The sequence below is a fragment of the Triticum aestivum genome, chromosome 3D (assembly GCF_018294505.1).
Source record: "Triticum aestivum cultivar Chinese Spring chromosome 3D, IWGSC CS RefSeq v2.1, whole genome shotgun sequence".
Lineage (NCBI taxonomy): Eukaryota > Viridiplantae > Streptophyta > Magnoliopsida > Poales > Poaceae > Triticum > Triticum aestivum.
The window spans coordinates 407,353,031-407,375,932 of NC_057802.1; the positions used below are offsets into that span (position 1 = coordinate 407,353,031).

Below are 22,902 nucleotides of genomic sequence, written 5' to 3' on the forward strand. Positions count from 1 at the left end.
AGAATTGTCCATTTTTCATTGCAGCTTCTCAGATAGCACATGAGAAGACATTCTGTATAAAGAAACTGAACTTGCACCACAGCTGCCCAGTAGTAGGAGAGAGCACAAAAGTTACTGCTAAGTGGTTGGCACATGAATGTGAGCAACAGTTGAGGACAGACCCCAACACACCTGTCCAGACTATAATTTCAAACTTGAAGCAAAAGCATGGAATAGAGGTATCTATACATATGGCCTATAGGGCAAGAAAGCTAGCTAAAAATGTAGTCCTAGGAGATCAGAAGGCACAATATCATAGGATAAGGGATTACCTAGAAGCTGTGCTAGAAACCAATCCAGGAAGTAGATGCATTGTCACAACAAAGCACCTGAAACTACATCCAAGCAAAAACCCAAGATTCCATGGCTTGTTCATCTGCCTTAATGCTTGCAAAGAGGGTTTCCTTAATGGTTGCAGACCATTCATAGGTATGTGCACACCTACTAATTAACTAGTGACTCTACATTTATATGTGCACACCCACTAATTTGTTGGTAATCTACTTGTGATCTTGTATGATAAGTGTTGATGGTTGCTTCATAAAGTTGACAACAGGGCAGCAAATCTTGGCTGCCACTGGAAGAGATGGAAACAATAACATATTTCCCATTGCTTTTGCAATAGTGGACAAGGAAAACACAGCAAGCTGGTCTTGGTTTCTTACTCAATTAAAATATGCCATTGGTGGTGAGTCAGGCAAGTTTGGCTACTACACCATTATATCTGACAGGCAAAAGGTACTACTATCTCTACTCTAATCATTGCTTGCATTGCTTATTAATTGTCTTTGTTTATTAATTTCATACATGGCATTGTTGTAGTATTCTCAAACTGTAGTTCATTCAAACAGGGCCTTCTTACAGCCATAAACAATGTATTCCCCAATTGCAAACAAAGATTCTGCCTTAGACATATTTATCAGAACTTTCAAACTGCTGGTTTTAGAGGGGAAGAGTTGAAGAAATACATGTATCAGGCAAGTTATTCCTATACTGAGCATGGTTATGTAACTGCAATGGAAGGCATGAAAAAGGAGTGTGAGCCAGCTTGGAAATGGCTATCTAGGATACCAAAACATACATGGGCTAGGCATGCCATGGACAACAATTGCAAAACTGACTTGGTAGTGAACAATATAAGTGAAGTTTTTAACAAGATGATACTTGATGTCAGAGCCAAACCCATTAGAACTATGGTAGATGGGATCAGGACAAAGCTGTTAGTGAAGTTCAATGCAAATAGGACAAAGACTGAGACTGCTAAGTGGCAGATATGCCCAACATATGCTGAGAAGCTAGAGGAAGCAAAACATCATTCTAGGTTTTGTCAGTCTATCAAAGCTGGACCTGATCTCTTCCAGGTGACAAGTGGAGAAAGCACATATGCAGTTAACTTGTTGCTACATACATGTGGTTGTAGGAAGTGGGACATGTGTGGAGTACCTTGCAATCATGGTGTTTCTGCAATCAGCAAGGCAAAACTACAGCCAGAAGATTTTGTTCATGATTTCTTCAAGAAACCAATGTATAAGGCAGCTTATAGTCCAATAGTTTTCCCTGTGCCTGGGCCTGATTTGTGGCCAAATACTAGAACCCCTGACATTGAACCACCAGTGTTCAAAGAAAAGCCAGGAAACAAAGAGACAAAGAGGAGAAAGAGCAAGTTTGAAAAGCCAGCTCCAAAGGATACATCTAGGATGGGAACTATCACTTGTAGCAATTGCAATAGGATTGGGCATAGATACACTAGTTGCAAGCAGGCTCTTAAACCATCCCTAGCTATGAGAATGAACCAGCACCAGGTAACTATTGTTGTAGGTTTTTGTACAATTTCACATACTAGTTTCTAACATTTGTATGCTATAATTTCAGGAAAACAGGAGAGATGATACACCCAGAACTGTATCTGCTCCTGCTCCCATGCCACCAAGGAGAAGTGCTCCTTCTGCTCCTGCTGCTGCTCAAACTGCAACTCCAGCTCCACCAGCTCCAAGGGCTCCAAGGGTATCAAGGAGAGCTCCTTCTGCTCCTGCTTCAGCTCCCAGTGCACCAAGGAGAGCTCCTTCTGCTCCTGCTGCAGCTGCTGCTCCTCCTGCTACAAGGGCAACAAAGAAAGCTAAAACTACAAGGACTGCAACTTCTACTGCTGGTGCTGGTCCAAGTTCTACTGCTGGTGCTGGTCCAAGTTCCTCTACTGCTGCTGGGCCAAGAGGAAGAAACAAGTTCATCCCCCCAAGAGTTGCAGGTAGTGGAAGAGTGAGGAAGCCATCCTTTAAGATGTCTGAGTGGTTCAACTGTTCTCAAGGGAGCAGGTGAAGTTGTGTTAACTTGTGGTCAAAACTTGTGTTGCTTCTGGTTGTCATGAGTACTTTCATGTTCTAAACATGTTCAAGACATCTAGTGGACTTGTTGGACTTGTTGGTTGTCATGAGTACTTTCATGTAAGGTACCTAGTGGACTTGTTGGTCTGTGGTGAGCTGATGATGTTCAAGACATCTTTATTTTGGTTGAGTACTTTCTGGTTAGTTGTGGCTCCTAATTTTCTTATTGTTTGCTAATAAGTGTGATGACCTAATATGATCATCTAGGGTGCCTCGGCGTCGACGGCATCCACGATAACCTAATATGATCATCTAGGGTGCCTCGGCGTCGACGGCATCCACGATAACCTAATATGATCTTCTAGGGTGCCTCGGCGTCGACGGCATCCACGATAACCTAATATGATCATCTAGGGTGCCTCGGCGTCGACGGCATCCACGATAACCTAATATGATCTTCTAGGGTGCCTCGGTGTCGACGGCATCCACGATAACCTAATATGATCTTCTAGGGTGCCTCGGCGTCGACGGCATCCACGATAACCTAATATGATCTTCTAGGGTGCCTCGGCGTCGACGGCATCCACGATAACCTAATATGATCTTCTAGGGTGCCTCGGCGTCGACGGCATCCACGATAACCTAATATGATCATCTAGGGTGCCTCGGCGTCGACGGCATCCACGATAACCTAATATGATACATATCCTCATTCCATCATTTAGGGTGCCATAGTTAACATCAATGACATAGTTAACATCATGACAGTATCCAACAACTCTAGTTAACATCATGACAGTATCCAACAACTCTAGTTAACAACATAGTTAACATCATGACACCATAGTTCAAAGCTTACAAGACATAGTTCAAGGCTACACCTACTTCAAATACTGCAAACTGCCACTAGGTCACACATTACAAGCCATAGTTTAATGCTTGAAACCTAAGATAATGACCCACACGGTCAGATTACAAATCACTCTTCATCGCAAATATCCTTGATGTCCTTCAGCTTTCTCTTGTTCTTGTCACTAGCTTTGACAAGATCAGCAATGTGAAACTCCAAATTCCTCCTCTCAGTGCTCAACTTTCCCTTCTCCTTCAAATGAGCAAACTTCAGATTCCTAATCACATTACCTTGGGCAACCTGAATGCTCTTCAACTGGTCAACCTTTTGCTTCAGTTCTTTGTTCTCAGCATCCATTGCACCCAGCTGTTCCTTCAAAGCTGAAATATTGTTGTCCAAAGGAGGAGTGATCTCCTCATGTTCACCTTGTTGGACTTCATTTTCCTTGGGAATATTGTCCTGGGTATCAAGTAGGTTGTTCACATCCTCAACAAGCTTCTCATAAGTCTCCTGTAGCTTGTTCTTCTGTGATGTGAGATTGTGGACAAGTGATGAATGTTCCAGACATGCCATCCTATTAGCACGCTGGCAATCCTCATACAAAAGCCATAGTTTGTGAAGAGCATTCTGCAGATGCTTTGGCCACTCCTCATCTACCCAATGAACAACACCACAACTGCTTGCTTCCTGCAAAACAACAAGTACAAATGCATTTACTTCCTTTTTCACTTCACTTCTATTCTGGCCACTCCTCATCTACCCAATGAACAACACCACAACTGCTGGCAATTCTATTCAGTCTATTAGCAAACAACAAGTACAAGTACAAAACAACTATAGTATACTGCACATGCACAATTCAGCTCAACTCTGAATTTATATCTGAATTTTTAACAGCATACTACACTGAATTTACTTCATTTATACCTTAATTTTTAACAGCACAATACAATTCAGTTCAATTCATTTACTTCATTTATATCTATGAACAATGCACTATGATACTTTTTAACAGCACAATTTACTTCACTCAGTCACTATGGATACCTTAATTTTATATCTTTGTACTTAATTTTTAATAGCACAATTTAATTCATTTACTTCATTTATATCACTGTGGTGTAGTTCATTTATATGTATGAACAATTCATTTACTTCACTCAGTCACTATGGTATGGTACATGACAGTACCTTTAACTAAACTACTAGGTGAACAGTGAACATGAACAATGAACAGTGAACATGAACAATGAACAGTGCATATGAACAATTTATAGTTTCTTCACAAAATGAGCAAACTACAGATTTTTGCTAGCACTCACATCAAGTCCACAGGCAATGAACCTCCTCCCAGTGCTAATCCCTTCGAAGCAAACATGCCTCTTCGCCGGCTGGCCATGCTCACACATCACCATCACCTCATCATCAACACCAGAGTAGTTCGGGTCCTCGATTGTAGCCGGGATCTACATCAACAAAAGAAACGCACAAAATCCATCTCACGGGTTCAAATCGAGCAGGAAAAACAAAATCCCCAAACCAAAACCCTTGCTCAAAGAACCCTAGCTACGAGTTCAAATCACTGACCTTGATAGGGGAGCCGCCTGAAGAGTACTCGTAGCCCGATTCCTCGCTGTCGTCGCTCCACGAAACCATGGCGGACGGCGGCCAGCTGGCTTCTCACCGACGGCGACCAGAGCCAGAGAGAGGAGGCAGAGGAGAGGGGCGAGAGAGAGAGAGAGAGAGGGCGCGGGGCATCTGTCTGGCGAGCACCGACAGGACCGACCGCGCGGCGTGTTGACCGTTTTCTTTCCTAACGGCGCCGTTTGCCTGTCCGCACGCCACGTCAACGTTTTCGCGGCCCACCTGTCGGAAAAGAGATCAAACGAGGCTAAACGGCTGTTCAGTGCTTTTTGCAACGGGTTAAGAGATTTTACGGTGTTTTTTGCAACAGATTAACGACTTGGTAGTTTCCTGCAAACCTAGCCACAAATGTGGTGGTTCTTGCAATTGACTCCCTGATCTTGCGTGTACTTGCATGCTTCGAAGGTTGTTCTTTTAAATGTGCAAACTCAAGGAGACAGGCCAATCGGCGAGTAATATCCTGATTATTATTTCTTGAAAAAATGATCCTAGTTCACAAAAAGTAGACAGCAATGCTACACTGTGGAAATTTTTCTTTTCAATTTCTTTGTACTGAATTTTGAAATTGCAGCGAGGAAAGATTCATCAAAGGCAGCAGAAACCATATTGCTGCAATGCCTACCAAGGTTAAGGTTTCTAGTACATCACATGTTTCTCAATGAGCGAACAATCTCCCCTTCTCCCTCAAAAGGATGTACGTTAAGGCCATACCCATGCTATGAATGTGTGTACTTCGTTTAGAGATAACACCTCATGCGATCACCGTGGCGAATCCACCCATCCGTCTAATAAGAGTTTGCTAATAGCGCTGGTCGATCTATGTAAGGCTTGCTATGTATCCAAAGAGCTTCTCTCGCTTAATAACACAATACAGAAGTGTTGTTGGATACGCGAAGGCAATGACATCAACTGTATCCCGCCTCATGTCAAAGACAACGTGTTTAAGAACTATGTACATATCTTCCACTGACAATTAACTTTCACAAAAGTGAGCTCTACATATTTGGTGAGGCTGTTAATGAAACTGCTAGATATCATATTTTTTTTACTTGTGGACTAGGATTTATGACTATAAAATATTTAGGGCTCCTAGTCTCTGATGTTAGATTAAAAAAGAGTTTTTGGAAGATCATGACTGAGAAAATTAAAAAAAAGGTGTGCATGTTGGCAGGGGAGGTTGCTTAATATTGCTGGGAGAGTAACTTTGGTCCAATCTTGTCTTACTAATATACCCATTGACATGATGTCTTTCTATCCTATGCCTGTGTGGGTTAGGAAGAAAGTGGATTTTTATAGAGCCAGGTTGGTGTGGCAAGCTGATGAGGATAAAAAGGATGCCATCTGGTAAACTGGAAGACTTGTTGTATGCCAAAACAACACGGGGGCCAGGGAATTCTGAATTTGGAACTTTTGAACAAAGTTCTACTTGCCAAATGGCTGTGGACATTTGAAAGTGAAAATGGGATGTGGCACGAAATCCTACTTTCTAAGTATGTGGAAGGGAAGTGTATCTCTTGGATTAAACACAAATGTGGAGATTCTCACTTCTGGTGCAGTCTTTTGCATGTTAGAATGTTAGAGACATATATTATCAACATGTTAAAAAGTGGTTGGGGGATGGAAAAAACACTAGGTTCTGGGAAGACTAGTGGGTGGGTGATAAACCCTTGAAAGATGCCTATCCTAGTATTTTATTTTATCAACAATAATCATAATATCTATGTTTTTGATGCCATTGACAAAGGATGGCAACAATTCATAGAAGAACTTTATTTGGAGATTCTATTGATTTGTGGAATTCTCTGAAGAGTAGATGTGAAGAGGTGAGGATGTAGGGGGGGGGGAGGACACACCCCTGTGGATGCTGTCTCCTGATAAAAATTTACAGTGAAATCCCTTTACTTACATCTGATTAAAAGTGCTAGGGGCTTCCCACTGAAATTTTTGTGGAAAGTCAAAGTGCCTGCTAAAATAAATTTTTTCTTATGGCTGCTTAATAAAAAAAAGTGTTCTTACTAGAGATAACCTGTTGAGGAGAGAGTGGAAAGGAGACAAAAACTGCGTGTTTTGTAATCAGGATGAGACCATTGACCATTTATCTTTCTCCTGTTCGATGGCTAGGCTAATCCAGAACTTGTTGGAATGTGCTTTTGATTTGCGTTCAATGCCTGATAATCTGCATGATTGCTTTGGTAAATGGATAAAATTGTTTTCTAAGAATGACAAAAAAATTGGTACTTATTGGCATTTCTGCTCTATTTCGGGTGATATGGAAATGCAGAAATGATATAATCTTTGAGAGAAGAAAGATCTATGATCTGATGACTGTTATTTGTTCTGATGTGCAAATGGATCAAGGACTGGGCTGTTTTGTAGACAAAACCACCAGAGGGAAGAATGCTGACGCCGGGGGCAAGACTAATTGAACGACGCAGGGATGGAGGCATGGAGTTCTGAGACTAGGTGGCTGAGAGCTACAGGCTGAAGACCTCTAGTTCTTGCCTGCTTGACCTGGCAATATTTTGGCGGCCGCTGCAATTTGTTTTGTGAAACCTTGCTTTCGGAGGGTTTTCATGTCCGGGCTTGTAGGTGTAGTTTGCCCCCCTGCGTGGTGGCTGTCCTGTCGTTGATGTTTCTGAACTTGTTAGTAGTATGCCTGAACTTAGGTTTTCCTTTTTTCGTTGAACTGAACTGGATCTGTTATGCTTGGTTTGGTTTCTCTTAATGAAATCGGAGGTAACCCTCTTCTGCTAAAAAAAAATGTACATATCTTCCGGAGGCAATTAAATAAAGCTGCCTGGAAATGAGGTAGCAGATCATTCGAAGAACAGCTGCAGTTAAATTGCCAGATGGCCAGTGAAAAAAAGGCTAGATTATAGAACAAGTTGCAGCACAACTGAAAAAGGCTGAAAGACTGGCGAAATACCGGCGCCCCATATTTCAAGGAAAACACACTGTAATCTGCAGCGCGACACAGTTTGGAAGATGCATTTTTTTTACATGAAAATATGCATTTCAGTAAGCAAGTAGTGGGATGAGGCGTGGGCGCGTGGCCGCGTGAGGATGGGATTGCGAACGGGACGAGCTCGCCTACTAGTCGCGGGATGCTCGCCACGAGGTCTCCAATTGGCCAGATGGACGGCTGCGATCGCGCGCGGCCGAAACCGAAACATAAATAAAAGAGAAAAATAGAAAAAGGGGAGCGAAAGCGGGGCGCGAGGGCAGCAGAGTCGGCGGGAGGCGGCGGCGGGGAAAGGGGAGCGATGCCGGTGGCAAGGCCGGAGCCGCAGGAGCCGCGGGTGATCGCCCACCTCGACCTCGACTGCTTCTACGTCCAAGGTCACCACCCTCTTCGCCCCTTCCCCCCTCTCTCGCAGCGTCTCTGAACTAAGAGGGTAACATTGCATATTGCTCACCTGCAGTGGAGCAGAGGAGGAACCCGGCGCTCAGGGGGCAGCCGACGGCCGTGGTGCAGTACAACGACTGGAAAGGCGGCGGCCTGATCGCGGTGAGCTACGAGGCCCGCAAGTTCGGCGTCAAGAGGTGAGGGCCGATTTTTACTTGCTCGGCCCGGAGTTCCTGGCAGATACCTGTGATGCTTTATTGATTGATTCAGGTCTATGCGTGGGGATGAGGCCAAGAATGTCTGCCCAGGTATAAACCTGGTCCAGGTTCCCGTGTCCCGTGACAAGGCCGACCTCAATGTGTACCGAAATGCCGGCTCCGAGGTAGTATGTTGCTACAACAAGAGTGTCAAACACCGATAATTTACTGCATTGAACAACTAGGACTGTTCCATGGCATTGACGGTTTCGAGTACAATCCTTTCAGGTCGTAGCGATTCTTTCGACCAAGGGGAAGTGTGAGCGAGCATCCATTGACGAAGTCTATCTCGACCTTACTGATGCAGCCAAGGAAATGCTTTTGGAATCCCCTCCGGAGTCGTCCGAGTTTACTTTTGAGGAGGCCACAAAGTCAAATATCCTAGACCTTCCTTCTGTAAGAAATTTGCCGTAAATTGGTTGTGGCTGCTCTTACATTTGATGTGTGTGTGATCGTAGACCTTGATATGTATGTTCAGGATGTCGGTGACAGGGAAGAGAACGTGAAGGCATGGCTTTGTCGCGCAGATGCCAACTACCAGGATAAGTTGCTGGCATGCGGAGCTGTACTTGTTGCACAGCTACGAGTAAAAGTTCTGGAGGAAACCCAATTCACGTGTTCTGCTGGCATTGCTCACAATAAGGTTTATAACGAGTCATAATAGTGAGTAGATGAAGTATGATTTTTGCATGATTTGTTTCTTCCCATTCTGCAAATTTAAGTATAAATAGTCCATATGTGTTATTTAAGCTGCTCTCTAAACTTAGGAAATCAAGCCAGCTTCCTCATAGTGCTTCTCTTGATACTTTCCTTTTCCTGTTGCAGTGTTCCACTCAAATGTTGTTATATTGTGCAGATGTTAGCTAAACTTGTCAGCGGGATGCACAAACCTGCTCAACAAACAGTTGTTCCATCTTCATCGGTTCAAGACTTTCTAGCATCACTGCCTGTGAAGAAGATGTAATGAGCTACTCCCTCCGTAAACTAATATAAGAGCGTTTAGATCACTACTTTAGTAATCTAAACGCTCTTATATTAGTTTACGGAGGGAGTACATGACAACTCCACATTTCCGGTTTCTTGTTTTTTGTTGGACATCGTTTTTTAAACCTTGTATTACTCCAGGACTGATTGATACTGAATTATGAAAAACGTCCATGTTATGCAGGAAACAACTTGGTGGTAAGCTTGGGAGCTCCTTGCAGGACGATCTGGGGGTCAAGACAGTTGGGGATCTTCTAGGTTTTACAGAAGAGAAATTACAGGAGTACTATGGAGTAAATACAGGGTAAATTGTTGCATATTGCTTGGTCTTATTTCAGGTGCCAGATGGTTAGGATACCACGTTGAATGATTTGGACTTGCCAATTATTATTCCTTTTTATTTTAGCACGTGACTTAAATTTCCATGCTACTGTGCTTGCAGATTATAATTATAGAAATTGTACTCCCTCCGATCCAAATTAATTGTCGCTGATTTAGTACAACTTTGTGCTAAATGCTAAATCAGAGACAATTAATATGGATTAAAGGGAGTATAGTATTTGATAAAAACTCATCCTATAAGCACATGATTTTGCACAGAACGTGGTTATGGAAGACTGCAAGAGGTTTTAGCGGAGAAGAAGTTGAGGACCGTCTTCTACCAAAGAGCCATGGTTGTGGAAAAACATTTCCTGGCCCAAAAGCATTGAAGAATCATTCTTCTGTAAGGATGCTTGCTGCCTGTTATGCCTTTTGTTCTAGAACAACCTTTCCTACTTTAGAGCTGCCTATAAAAACTTCGAAAGATTATTCAGGAACTTCTCTGACAACTATATGGATGTGCACAGCTGATAAAACCTAAAAAGATAGTTGCTTAGTGATGTACATCTCATAACTCCAATGATCACCTGATGCAAGAAGAGTGTCTTGTCATTTAGTGACACAGCTTACTGGTATTATGCAGTGGTTGCAAACCACTTGGTTGATACTGTAAAATATTTTATTAACGTCTTTTGGATCTTTTTTCATGCTTACCGAGCTTAAGCAGACTGGTATCAACATGCCTTGTGCTGGTTTGATTAGTGCATGGTGTACCATTTGAGCTATGTTGGAACTAATGATGCCGTACATTACAGATTGATTTTCTAAGATACGGTATCCCACCGAAGTAAAATAGGTTACTGTGTCTGGTAGGAGCTAGGATCCTACCTGGTCTAGGGCGTAGGTTGTACGGGAAGGGGGAGGGTTGACGGAGATGCGATCGCGGCTGCCGGCGGTCGGGCGCCGTGGCGCGATGAAGAAGAGGCGGCGGCGGCGCAAGATGCGGCTAGGGTTAGGTCTCCCGGCTCCCTTCGGGAAGCCGAGCAAATAATGATTGCTTCTTGCTTGATTAGATTGATACATCTCCTCTCCTTATATAGAGAGGTTTACTTGACTCCTAAGCAAACGACCCTAATACCGATAAGATAATTGGGCTAAGCCCCTAATAACGATAAGATAACTTGGGCCACAGCCCACCCAATATGCCGGTCATAACACTTCTCCCCGCCTGCACAAACAGCTCGTCCTCGAGCTGTAAGGCAGGGAAGCGCTTCCTGAACTCCTCGAGGTGATCAACCAGCGTCAAACACCTCCGCGATAGCTGGGGCGGCCAGGTCGCCGAGCCCGGCGGCGACGGCGTCCTCAATTTTGTCTGCAGCCTCCAGGTAGAAGAGTCGGGGGCAGACGTGGCCGGGCATGTAGGTCTCGTCGCAGTTGAAGCACAACCCTTGGTGGCGACGCTCGAGTAGCTCGGCCGAGGTGAGCCGGCGGAACGGGCGCGCCGCGGTCGCGGCAAGGGGTGTCGCGGAAGCCTGAGCAGGCTGACCCTGCGCGGGAACATCCGGCCAGGGTGGCGGCCCAGCGGCCCGGGACGGTGATGCCTGCTGGATGGCCACCGCGCGGCGCTTGAACGCGCGGGCGTAGTACATGGCCATCTGGAGGTCCTGGGGTCCCTGCAGCTCGACGTCCACGCGGATATGATCTGGCAGACCGCCGACGACGAGTTCGGCCCGCTGGTGAGCCGTCACGCCGGACGCGTGGCACGCCAGGGCCTGAAAGCGGTCGGTGTAGTCCTGCACCGTAGAGGTGAAGGGAAGGCGGCCCAACTCCGCCAGCCGGCTCCCACGTATCGGTAGTCCGAATCGAAGGAGGCAGAACTCGCGAAAACACTCCCATGGGGGGCATGCCGCCCTCGTCCTGCTTGAGGGCGTAGTACCACGTCTGTGCGGCGCCACGGAGGTGATAAGAGGCGAGCCAGGTGCGGTCCGACGCGAGCGTCTGTTGCCCCCGGAAGAACTGCTCGCACTGGTTGAGCCAGTTGAGGGAGTCCTCGGCGCCGTCGTAGGTGGCGAAGGCGAGCTTGGCGAAGCACGGCGGTGTCAGAGCATGACCGCCGTGAGTGTACGGCTCGGCGGTACGGAGCAGCGAAGAGGATGGCGTTGGTCCGGTGTGCACAGGTGGTCCGCAGGAAAGCGGTGGCCCGTCGAAGCCAGCGTGGAAACCCGCGGAGCCGGAGGGCCCGTTGTACGACAGGGAGGGCGCCGGCTGGTCCGCGGCCATGGTGTAGACCGGCAGCGGTGACGTCCCGGCCAACCAGTCCGGAAGCTGGGACGGCGAGGGCGGGAACCGCACTTGCTGAATCGGCACGCCCACCGGCGCGGTTGTAGTCAGCCCGGTGCTTGGCGGCGGAGGCGCGGGCAGCGGCAGCTGCTGCTGCATGGAAACGGCGGAGGCGGCAGGCGTGGCGGCCGGCCATTGTGGCCAGATCGGGGCGGTGGCGGGGGCTGGCTGTAGCTGCAGCGAGGACTGCAGCGGCCCGACTAGCGTCGCGGTGGCCCCGGGGTGCGGCGGCTGCCAGGGCGGTGGTGGCGAGGACCCGGGTGGCGTGGGTGACGCGGCGAGGGCCGGCGCCGGCCATTGGGGCGCGGCGGCGGGCGGCGGCTGGAGCGGCCAGTAGTGGTGTAGAGGCCCGGCCGCGGTGCCGAATACCACGGCAGGGCGGCTGGCCCGGTCGCGGCGGCCAGCGGCCCGTAGGGGCCGGCTAGGTATAGCCGTATCCCCTGGACGGCGGTGATGAGATCGTTGAGGACCCCGGTGATCTCCGCCGGGGAGTAGACGGCGGCCGATGGTGCGGTGGAGGGCGCCGTCATCTGGGTGGTGGCGGCGCCGGAGGATGCGACCAGCGGCGCGGACGGGGAGGGCAGCGGCGCGGTGGAGAAGGCCAGCGGCGAGGTGGTGACGGTTGGCAGCGGAAGCGACGGGATGGGCGGCGGCGAAGACATGTTCGGAACTGAGCTACCTGATACCAAATTGGTAGGAGCTAGGATCCTACCTGGTCTAGGGCGTAGGTTGTACGGGAAGGGGGAGGGTTGACGGAGATGCGATCGCGGCTGCCGGCGGCGGGGCGCCGTGGCGCGATGAAGAAGAGGCGGCTAGGGTTAGGTCTCCCGGCTCCCTTGGGGAAGCCGAGCAAATAATGATTGCTTCTTGCTTGATTAGATTGATACATCTCCTCTCCTTATATAGAGAGGTTTACTTGACTCCTAAGCAAACGACCCTAATACCGATAAGATAATTGGGCTAAGCCCCTAATAACGATAAGATAACTTGGGCCACAGCCCACCTAATATGCCGGTCATAACAGTGTCATTTCTGATTTCTTTGGGTTCTTTAAATCTGGCGCATTAATTAATATTCAGTTTCATACATTGTAGGTTAAGAGCTGGCTGGATAAACTTTGTGAAGAATTGAGCGAGCGGATTCAGTCTGACTTGAGCTGCAACAAGAGAGTTGCTCAAACATTAACTCTCCACGCTAGGGCATCTAAGGTACTTCGCATAATTTACTCATTGCTTTTTAGTTTCAGCTTACTAACTTGTGGGGAATATGTAGGAAAATGAGTGTAATTCAATGAAGAAATTCCCTTCCAAATCTTGTCCATTACGCTATGGGACTGGCAAAATTCAAGAAGATGCAATGAAGCTATTCGAATCTGGCCTTCATGATTTTTGGGGTTCTCGGAGTGCTAGATGGAGTATAACATCTCTTTCTGTTACAGCAAGCAAAATATTTGATATACCAAGTGTATGTTTGTGATAACTTTCTTGGTATTCTATACATTCGTGTGTTTAAAACCATCCCCTCTAGATTAACAAGTACTCCCTCCGTAAATAAATATAAGAGCGTTTAGATCACTAAAGTAGTAATCTAAATGCTCTTATATTTCTTTACTGAGGGAGTAGGCGACAATATGACCATGTTGTTTCCTTGATAAGATGTACTCCATATTAGCTATTTCATAATATCTTATCAAACCAAATACGTATTGACATCTCATTAGTTGCTGCCTGCTTCTCATAACAACTTTGATATGTTTTTCTGGTGTATAGCTAGAGATTTGAAGGAAGCTTATCCGTATTTTGACATGTAGCGTGGGGCACTTTTATGTAATTTATAACTATATTTAGAGTGCAGGCTTGACTTAATAAGATTATGCGTGCATTAAAGAATTCATCCCTTTTACCTTTTTATGTTTTAATTGCTTCAGGGAACGAACTCAATCTTGAAATATATCAAAGGCCCAAGTTCCAATGCATCTACGGCTATCCTTGATTCTTCCTCTACACCTGAGTTAACACCATTTGTTGGTAATGTTACTCAGTTGAATATTGCAGACTGTATGTAGTTTCCGTTTGCCCTTACTATACTGAACTGTGAACATGCTTGCTTCCCTATATAACAACTTATATATGACTCCAGTTCATGAGGAACAGTGTGAACCATCATCTATAAAGGAAGAATGTGACAATAGTATTTCAGCCACACAATGTCGTCTGATTGAAGGAAAAGGTGCGCCGAAGAAATTATCGAAAGTTCAGGCAAGTTGTTCTTTACTCTTCAGGGACCACCAAACTGACTCCTCGTGGGTTGCTAATTTCTGTTCTTTTAACAGTTACTGTGCCTTAAATATTTGAACCTATCCCCCGAAGTCGAAGTTTGGTGACACCAATTAGCCTAGTGCATCAACACTTGATTGTTTGTGTTTTATTTCTTAGATAGAAAATGAGGTTACCATTTAGCAAAGTTTTTCTTTTTAAGAAAAGGTAGCATGTGGATACTGGAAAATCGAGCAAACTGAACTCAGTACTCAGTAAGTTACGATGTTATATCCGAATACTAGAAATGGATCTCAGGTTTTAAGTTGTTCATTCTTCCTGTTTGACTTCAGATCCTCATGCCATTCATCTTTATTACTAGCAGTATTAGAATTAGAACTCCCAAGTTAATTCTTACATCTTAGCTTTTCTTTGTCTAACCATTCTCATGTGTCAGTATGTGAGAAGCATCTTGCTAGTTACTCCATTTCCGCTAGAACTCTAGAAGGGCAGTAGAGTATCTGCAGCTTATCCGTTCCACCATACTTCATTACCAACCATCACCCTAACACAGTAACACTCTCCTCCAACCCTAAGCGGGTGATTGTCATGATGAGCTAATTCTTAAGTCGAGTGGGAAACTCATCTTTATAGGTTGCAAGAGGTTTTGCAATTTATTGTAGTTCAGTGACATACTTATGTCTTATCTAATCCGAGTACTCATCCAGATGTTTCATAACAATCATTCAGGGAACTGGGTCTATTTTGAAGTTTCTTTCACAAAGTCAACCTGCCCAGCATGAGAAAAGAAACTTTGACGGCTTAATTTGCAGCCATCAAGGTTCGGTAGGCTGTTTTCTATGCTTGCAGATATCGACCGATTGCATATTGTAACCAATGTGAAAAAATAATTCTTTGCTTGCCAAATATTCGTCATTGTAGGCCCGGAGAGTTCTTCAGGAGCAAGCGTGGCTGAACAACATGGTAGGGACAATATTAACACGGCCGTCGACCACTCTTCCGGTTCCGGTGACACATGGATGCTCAATGTTGAAGACATTGATCCGGACGTAGTAGGGGAACTGCCGCTGGAGATTCAAAGAGAAATACAGGGCTGGATCCGTCCTTCGAAACAGGCAACCCCAAAGAAGCGAGGTTCCACCATCTCTTCTTACTTTTCACCGGCAAGAAGGTGATCGCTCCAAAGAGCTGGATTATACCATACTAATTCTAGCATGCTGCTGACTGTTCTCATGATTGTCCGCATGTAAACTGTAGGAAACTCATCTAACCAACTCTAATAGATGTGTTGATGGTTGTGAATAGTACTTTTATTCCTGGAGTACCCTGAGGGTCACAAGTTTGCATCCCTATGCAATCACACCTTTGCTTCTCCAGCACAAACGCAAAACTAATGCCTTCCACGTTTTTATTACATCTTTTACATATTTATTTTACATCGTTTACAAACACATACACGTCATGATAAATGAACAAACTTTTTTACATCTTTTTATTGCATATAAGCTATAGCAACTCCGTGTGTTTATAAGACTTGGAGATGTAGCTTCTAACTTGCAGCTGATCGTGTACATTTTAGATATATCTAATCACATCCAGTAAACACACTGCACCGCCCAGTGCGTTAGAACGAATAGGGCAAATCACTCGGATGATTCCTTCCCAGGCGCACTGAAGAGCGTTAGCTCCTCTAGTTCGGAGAAGGCTGGGAGGTTCAGTGCATCCCTCGCGATGCTTTGGTCTTCCTCAGTAATGCTCAATGCTTGAGATGTAGTACTTCCCTGCAACAAATGCTTAAGTTAGCGACTACCATGTGCGAAAATACAAAGGTGAACATGGGTGCAAGCGCACCCACGTGAATAGTAAATTCATAAAAAATACTAGATTTTTTTTTTGAAATTTCGCGGTATGAATCTTAGTCGATCATTCTACTCGCGTGTGAAGTTTCATGATGTATTGACACCCATGATATTCTTAGTGAAGAAAATACAAGTGCGACCATACTATTCATTAAACAGTGTTTTTTAATATAGCTTCGATTAGTTTTGATTTTTTTATTTTTGCCCAGATTACCACGGATATGATTTCTTCATGAAACTTCATATGCCGGTATACCGGTTGACTATGTATATTAAAAAAAAATATCAGATTTTAAAATATTTTTTCAAGCATTTTTTTAAATTTACTATTCATAAAGGCTGCACACGCATCCGTGTTCAACAAATCCGCGTCCCTACCATGTGTTGACTTCTGTAGAAAAAATTAGCCCGTGGTGAGCTGTAACTTAATATGCTCTGCATTGCATGCCATGTAGGGTTCATATAGACTATACAGTAGCAAATAGACAAAATGTAAATAGCTAAATTACCGTGCTTTGGAGCTCCCGGATGTAACCAACTAACAGTAGCTCAAGTGGCTCCCCTGATTTGGCATTGCAGCAGGGATCAAGAAAACATATGTGCTGAAAAAAAAGAACACAAGTTTTAAGAACGGAGAAGAAAGGACACAGTTCCAAAGCATGGAAGCGAATCACTCAACGAGATATCATGCTAACCTACACACAACTGACCTCCCATACAAAAACAGCCCTTTAAATTTATAGCTTAACAATGTGCATATATAAAGGTAATCGGAAATTAAATAAAAGTACAAACCATCACTCTTCCAACAGCCGGCGGCGAAATGTCCCACCCAATGCTGACAACCACCGTAGATACTCCATGTGGTTCTAACTTGGCCCAACCAAAAACAATTCCTGATAATTGGCCAGGAACAGAGTCGTAGGTATGTTCACCTGTTTGCAGTGATCAGCAACTAACAACAATGAGCACTTATCAGCATTTCAGAAAGAAAGAAGACTAACTAACTTGCGACTCTTATCATGATGGAGTATTAGGTACCACAATGCATGGTGCCTATGTACTCCGGATGGTAACAATTACTACCATGATCGTGACATGCTTAATAGATTGTGTAGTAATAGTTAACTTTACGAGACAACATGAGAATGCATTACATACAAGATGGTAAGTAGTGTATTATCGCGTGGTAGCAAAATAATCTGGATTTTTTTTACCGAAACGTATCAAAGTGAGATTAGTTTCAAAGCCCACTTCGGTATGAAGCTAGCGGTGAAAATGGATTGTGAAAGAAAATAACCTCTGTACTCTAATATAAGACGTTTTTGCAGTTCAATTGAAACTTGAATGTGCTGGTGTCATCATCCCCCCCCCCCCCCCCCCCCAAATCGTGCTATACGTACGACAATTCACGTACGAACTAAGCAGATCAAACTGTATGCCAGTTGGACTCTAAGTCCAGCGACGGCTGGATGTTGCATCGTACCAAATCGGACAAGCCATAGTCGTACGTGTAGTAGTTTCGTTTTCCCCCGCCTTTTCTCTGTATCATCTTAGCAATTCCACCTTCATCATAGATTGATTTGAAAATAGAACTTTACATGCATGGACTTTCCTTACATGCGCGCAAGAGCAATGCCTGAAAAGTTTGATGTTTATCTTTTTTGTTTTAGAAATCACCATGTGTGATAAGAGCTATAATCTTGGCAGTCATTGTCGTATTGAAGTGGGAGGAACGTCTCGGACCTGCTACTATCATATGAATATTGTTTGAGATCACATTTCCTATGTGAGCATTTGAGTACAATGGATCCATGGGCAATGCACCTTGAATGCCTGCAACATAAGTACCATCTATCAGACTTAAATAAAAAATTATAAAATGAAATAACTGTTAATGGAGAAATCGAGAAAGTTACGATCGTCAAATGGAGGAAGACCCCATAGTTCAGGATGGAAGTCCAGCAGTGAACAGAGGACATGATCGGCAATTGAGTAATGTTGCTTTTCAGTTTGGAGTGATGGAACAGCGACTACCTTTGCCCCAGAAGCCTTGGCACCCCGGATTCCAACACTAACAAAAATTGCCAACAAAATAGAAAGTAAACATTTTTCTGGAAGCAGAAATTAAACTGAATGCCGAAGATGTCCTTTTTAATGCACGAATGCTTGCCGTTCTATTTGTGAATTTGAGAACAATTATAAGGATTTAGCCCCATTTTCCGTTATAGGAGAATCCATATGCCGTAGAAGATAGGCAAGTACAATGTGTTCCGTTCAAATGAAAGCAACTCGAAATTTTCTAAGTTTACATCATCACTTCATGTACAATGACAAAACTGTTGTTGTCGTGTATGCTAAACTTTGTTCTGTTTCTTAGTGAAGGAACACATGTACCCAGGGGCTTCTAGTTAGAGAAATGTCTCTCAGTAATATCTAATATCTATGTTTTGTTCTGTTGTATTATTATCCATTCATTCTATATTTTATTTTGTCTTCTCTTTTCGTGTGTGTGCCGAACAACAAACTTACAGAGAATCTTCTATGACCAAGCATGATGATGGATTTACACCTAGTCTGTTTGCAGCTTCCAGATATCTAGAGACAAAGAGATATAAGATATTGCACGATCAATAATATTGAACGTGTTTGTACTGTGTTTTTAAGTAAAACAATATTGAGTTGATCATCAGGTTGTTGGCCAAATTGATCCCAAATAATAATAACAATAATGTGAAGTATATGCATAAAGCAATACTACAAGTCAACTGTTGATGTTATATCCTGGAACACAAAAGGTAGATTTTAGCTCTAGATGTCAACCGTGAGTTCTTCAGTACTTGTGTATGATTTCGGTTGTTAATTTAGTGGAAGCTTCAATGTGCTCCTCCAAAATAACGGTGGAATAGAAAGAACAAACACAGGATTACGATGTCATGTCTATTCTTATCTTAAACAATTTTATTTACACCAAAAACTGTTTGATTGCACCACAAAAAAAATGGTTCTTTTAAGTGAATGAAATCTTCTGTGAAATTTAGTGCACAGAAATATATGGAGAAGGATTCTGTAACATTGAATCGTACTAATAATACATACAAAATGTATCTAAGAATTATAATCCTGCAGATATCTTTCGAATCAAAGAGGGCCTTAGGATCTTTAGGTCGCATGAGAAAATGATACTCCCAGTCTTTCTATTGTAAGTTCTGAAAAAACGTTCTTACATGTCAGGGTAAGGTTTTCCACGAGGAACCTGATCAACACCAAGAACCACAGAAAAATAGTCTTTCAGTTCTGCAAAACAGGGATTTTCATTAGATGATCATCACATACAAAAACTTAGCACTAAATTATTGCTTGAATATTCTTTTATGTCTCTATAAACTATGTCATTCAAGACTACCGATGATGATTACTTGAGTCACAATAGAGTCCCCTTCGAAGACAATTTATTCTTAAGAAAAAACCATCATCCACAAAACTCCATGCGCCTCATGGTTTTTGACGACCGCAAGCAAGTGCCCCCCTACGGATTGCTTGCCCCTACAGACAGAATAAAGCTATCATAGATCGAATATCTATTGGGATCATGCCCCAACCTTGTCGGTGCTTAGGCTTGGGGCCACCACTCTTGAAGAGCATGGCGATTGCACTGAATCAACCACCTTGCACACCAAGTGAAACAAAAGTCCATCGTCATCCCCAACTAGATCTGCCAACCCTTTTGGCACGTCTCCACAAACCAACAGAACATCATGGCAAGAGAAAGTCACTAGAGTAATAATATTTAAATTGCCGCCACCATCTAGAGGAGAAGCACCTGGCGAAAACGAACTCCTAACAGGCTACCCAATAGATCTGGTTGCTCAAATCGATGGGACCAGGCCCTCATAGGCCCATCGCTAATGATGGGCGAACATCGTCGGGGCATGGAGGAGGATGCATGGAGGGACTTAATTATTCCATCGACATGATACCACCACCACCTCAAAATCATCGCTACGACATGAGAACCAAGACAAACACGAAATGGGACTACATATTGAACGAAGAGCAGAGTTCCCCTCCACATCCCCACTCCTAGGTTGTGATCGGAGGTGGATGAGAATGACGACCTTGTCAGATGAGAGGAGGAAACCCTCACAAGTATATTTTTCCAATGGGCTCTTGTTTTTTACCACTAACAGTTTCCCTTTCTTAGTCCATCATGCACTATATCTCTCCATATGTGAGCATCTGCGTATTTACTGTCTTAAAAAAACTATAGCCCATCATCTCTTGTTGTCTATCCTCCCCTGTCGCTTTCTCCCTCATGCTATCACACCTCTGAGTTTGCAACAAAAGAAAGAGCTCATCTCCCTGCTCTATCTCCCTAAGGGTGTAGAAAATCTAGAGAAACATGAATAAACATGCTAAAATGTAACACAAAATATTTAATTGGAAAATGGGAGGACTTTTCGGCTTGGTAATCACTGGCACGAACATCCAAGGAGAAAAAAAAAGGATTTTCTCCCTTCTTTTATGAAAATATATACAACATGACTCCCCACTAACTTTTGTTGTAAAAAAAGTCATATCTTCTTCAAGAAAAAACTAGATTAAATATATATTGAAGATTTTTATTTTCCTATGGTCGCGCCAACTTATCTAATGCACGCGGTACTCCATATTGCTATTACAAAATTACTGTGCACACGATAATTTGCAGGAAGATTTTCATACGACCTTGTGATCGATGGCTGCATCCACGTGAACTGAGATGATCGATGGCTGCTATATCTTGTCGTCTAGAAATCGGGCACAACCAATCGTTTGTGTAGCAGTTTTCTTGCTATTATCAAAAAGCTTCGGTTAATATGATGGTTTTTGCTTCAACACAACATTTTGATTTGATTTTATTCAACATGGTGTTTGATGTTTTGCCTCGTTGTATGTGCCTTGTGCTTCAACTTTGTGCACCATTCGAACATTTGTAAGATAAAGGAGAGCTTTATTGTTCTCTAGTATTTGTATCAAATCGATGCACGCGTTCACTTTCACACCATTCGGACGTTTGACTCACGTTTGAAGTTCGACGACTGATCATTGGTAGGTAAAGTACAATGCCGACCCCCCATAGTTTTTGGGTGTGAGCGCATGGGGAACCAAACCCTATATCAACACCACAATGGCTACACACGATGCATAGGCCGGGGGTCATCCTCCTTTTTAAAAGAGCATCTACTCCTACATCACAAATCTTCTAGTTATGGCTGCATGCATCGTCCAGATGCAGAGGCCGGGGGTGCATCCTTCTTTTCTAAAAAAAACAAACAAACAAACCTCCTAGTTTGAGTATTTTTTGATGGATAATTCTCGTCTCGGAGTTGGAAGCAAGTGCCAGCGGTACTCCATTCTTGTGAAGATGCTTGAGAAGTCTTCTAACCCCAGGAAGTGGTTTTGCCTTCTGCCAGCTGGAGAACAGTAGAACCAAGGCAAGTGGTTTAAGCCTCTGGGTTAGTTGTGAGGAACATACGAGCAAAAAAAAAAGAGTTGGGATGAACATGACATTGCAGATTTGATCAGTGTGCCAAAATGAAACGAACCTTTTGAGATTCAAGGGGAATATTGCCTCAGAGTACTCCTCGAGAGTGAGCGGCAGCCCGTAATCTGCGATGATCCCAGCCGCGTACTCGCTGTGACTCTGCCCCAGCCTCCCCTCCTCCTTTTCCGCGTCCGCTGACTTCCCATATGTCGCGAGGAAATCGTTCAAGACGCCTCTTGTTACACTCTCTGCACCAAGACACACACACACACACACCATCGTCCATTTTGGAAATTAGTCCAGTGTTTTCTTCCAGAAGGAGATTAAACGGATGTGTGTACCAGTGTCCAGGAGGGTGTCGTCCAGATCAAAGATCACGGCCGATACGTGATGCTTTGTTGCCATGGACGAAGTACCGGGGAGACAACAAGGCGAGGCATTACGGCGACGGCGGGCCGGCTGGGGTTTAAGGGTGGGAGGAGAAAGCAGAAGAGGGGTTTGGGAGCAGAGTAGTGATGGCAATCGGGGCTGATGGGGCGGGGTAACGGTTCCCTGCCAGTTTTTTTCAGCCCGAATGGCTCTTCGGCCATGGCCATCGCCGGAGGGCAGCCGCTGCCCGTGGGCATGCCCACAGAGTAGCAGGCTGCACTCCATGAAACACATGACTATATCAAAGAAGCAACAAGTGCACTAAAACGAAGATCTGAGAGAAATGTAAGTGGTTCAGCAGTTAGTATGTGTGCATCGATTTGCAGAAGAACATCACAGAGAGGTTGAGGATGTGGGGAGAGAGATGGATCCCGGCAGCGGAATCAACTAGTGACTACCGGCAGCGGGAGTTGGATGGCGTCCTCGCTCACCGGTGCCAGAGGTGGCACCGTGGTTGCTCGGAGGGCATGGGCTGTGCTTTCTCTAGGGAGAGAACGAGACTACCTTTTATCAGTTTTGCTACAACCCATCTAGATGAGATTTAATTTGGTCTCATTCACCTTTTATAGCCATTGGATGTGATGCTATAAGATGCGTGTGTGTGCTGACGTGGGTTGTATCCATTTTTGTTTTCCAGGTGAATGAGACCAAATTACGTCTCATCTAGATGAGTCCTAGGTACTCCCACCTTTTATAGCGTAGGCAACCG

The 22,902-nt window shown here is 44.4% G+C and overlaps 3 protein-coding genes across 6 annotated transcripts; 1 reads left to right on the plus strand and 2 right to left on the minus strand.

Moving 5' to 3' along the window:
* Positions 1–3,138: 3,138 nt before the first annotated feature.
* On the minus strand, positions 3,139–5,077 carry LOC123079220 (uncharacterized). The gene is made up of 3 exons (XM_044501935.1): positions 4,798–5,077; positions 4,533–4,676; positions 3,139–3,897 (listed from the first exon to the last, which is right to left on the minus strand). Exons 1-3 carry the CDS (start codon positions 4,864–4,866, stop codon positions 3,340–3,342), a joined length of 771 nt encoding a protein of 256 aa, XP_044357870.1. The 5' UTR covers positions 4,867–5,077; the 3' UTR covers positions 3,139–3,339.
* A 2,900-nt stretch (positions 5,078–7,977) lies between these two features.
* Positions 7,978–15,803, plus strand: LOC123079219 (DNA polymerase eta). Of its 4 annotated transcripts, none has more exons than XM_044501932.1 (14): positions 7,978–8,193; positions 8,277–8,397; positions 8,471–8,582; positions 8,686–8,853; positions 8,936–9,100; positions 9,314–9,417; positions 9,626–9,745; positions 10,042–10,165; positions 13,197–13,310; positions 13,375–13,566; positions 14,030–14,159; positions 14,242–14,360; positions 15,108–15,198; positions 15,300–15,803. In XM_044501932.1, the coding sequence occupies exons 1-14, from the start codon at positions 8,118–8,120 to the stop codon at positions 15,551–15,553; spliced, it is 1,890 nt and encodes a 629-aa protein (XP_044357867.1). In that variant the 5' UTR covers positions 7,978–8,117; the 3' UTR covers positions 15,554–15,803. The 4 variants fall into 4 exon arrangements, 2 of the variants coding, with proteins under 2 accessions (XP_044357867.1, XP_044357869.1); XM_044501934.1 differs by having other exon boundaries at positions 14,030–14,129; XR_006437901.1 differs by lacking the exon at positions 15,300–15,803 and having other exon boundaries at positions 13,375–13,516; positions 15,108–15,159.
* A 218-nt stretch (positions 15,804–16,021) lies between these two features.
* Positions 16,022–22,357, minus strand: LOC123074766 (bifunctional riboflavin kinase/FMN phosphatase-like). Its single transcript, XM_044497521.1, has 13 exons — positions 22,106–22,357; positions 21,826–22,012; positions 21,563–21,693; positions 21,303–21,391; positions 20,565–20,629; positions 19,840–19,892; positions 19,465–19,534; positions 18,770–18,835; positions 18,157–18,311; positions 17,984–18,073; positions 17,033–17,172; positions 16,747–16,839; positions 16,022–16,159 (listed from the first exon to the last, which is right to left on the minus strand). The coding sequence occupies exons 1-13, from the start codon at positions 22,167–22,169 to the stop codon at positions 16,022–16,024; spliced, it is 1,341 nt and encodes a 446-aa protein (XP_044353456.1). The 5' UTR covers positions 22,170–22,357.
* Between the last annotated feature and the right edge of the window lie 545 nt (positions 22,358–22,902).

What these genes read in the sequence shown, in the direction of transcription:
- LOC123079220 (XM_044501935.1), bottom strand. Translation starts at nt 4,866, where the DNA reads ATGGTTTCGTGGAGCGACGACAGCGAGGAATCGGGCTACGAGTACTCT. An exon ending in CAGGCGGCTCCCCTATCAAG is followed by an intron (nt 4,677 to 4,797) that starts GTCAGTGATTTG and finishes TTGTTGATGTAG; the next exon opens with ATCCCGGCTACAATCGAGGA. An exon ending in TCATTGCCTGTGGACTTGAT is followed by an intron (nt 3,898 to 4,532) that starts GTGAGTGCTAGC and finishes GTTGTTTTGCAG; the next exon opens with GAAGCAAGCAGTTGTGGTGT.
- LOC123079219 (XM_044501932.1), top strand. Translation starts at nt 8,118, where the DNA reads ATGCCGGTGGCAAGGCCGGAGCCGCAGGAGCCGCGGGTGATCGCCCAC. An exon ending in ATATCCTAGACCTTCCTTCT is followed by an intron (nt 8,854 to 8,935) that starts GTAAGAAATTTG and finishes ATGTATGTTCAG; the next exon opens with GATGTCGGTGACAGGGAAGA. An exon ending in CATTGAAGAATCATTCTTCT is followed by an intron (nt 10,166 to 13,196) that starts GTAAGGATGCTT and finishes CATACATTGTAG; the next exon opens with GTTAAGAGCTGGCTGGATAA.
- LOC123074766 (XM_044497521.1), bottom strand. Translation starts at nt 22,169, where the DNA reads ATGGCAACAAAGCATCACGTATCGGCCGTGATCTTTGATCTGGACGAC. An exon ending in CGACACCCTCCTGGACACTG is followed by an intron (nt 22,013 to 22,105) that starts GTACACACATCC and finishes GTCTTGGTGCAG; the next exon opens with AGAGTGTAACAAGAGGCGTC. An exon ending in TTGGTCATAGAAGATTCTCT is followed by an intron (nt 18,312 to 18,769) that starts GTAAGTTTGTTG and finishes AATTTTTGTTAG; the next exon opens with TGTTGGAATCCGGGGTGCCA.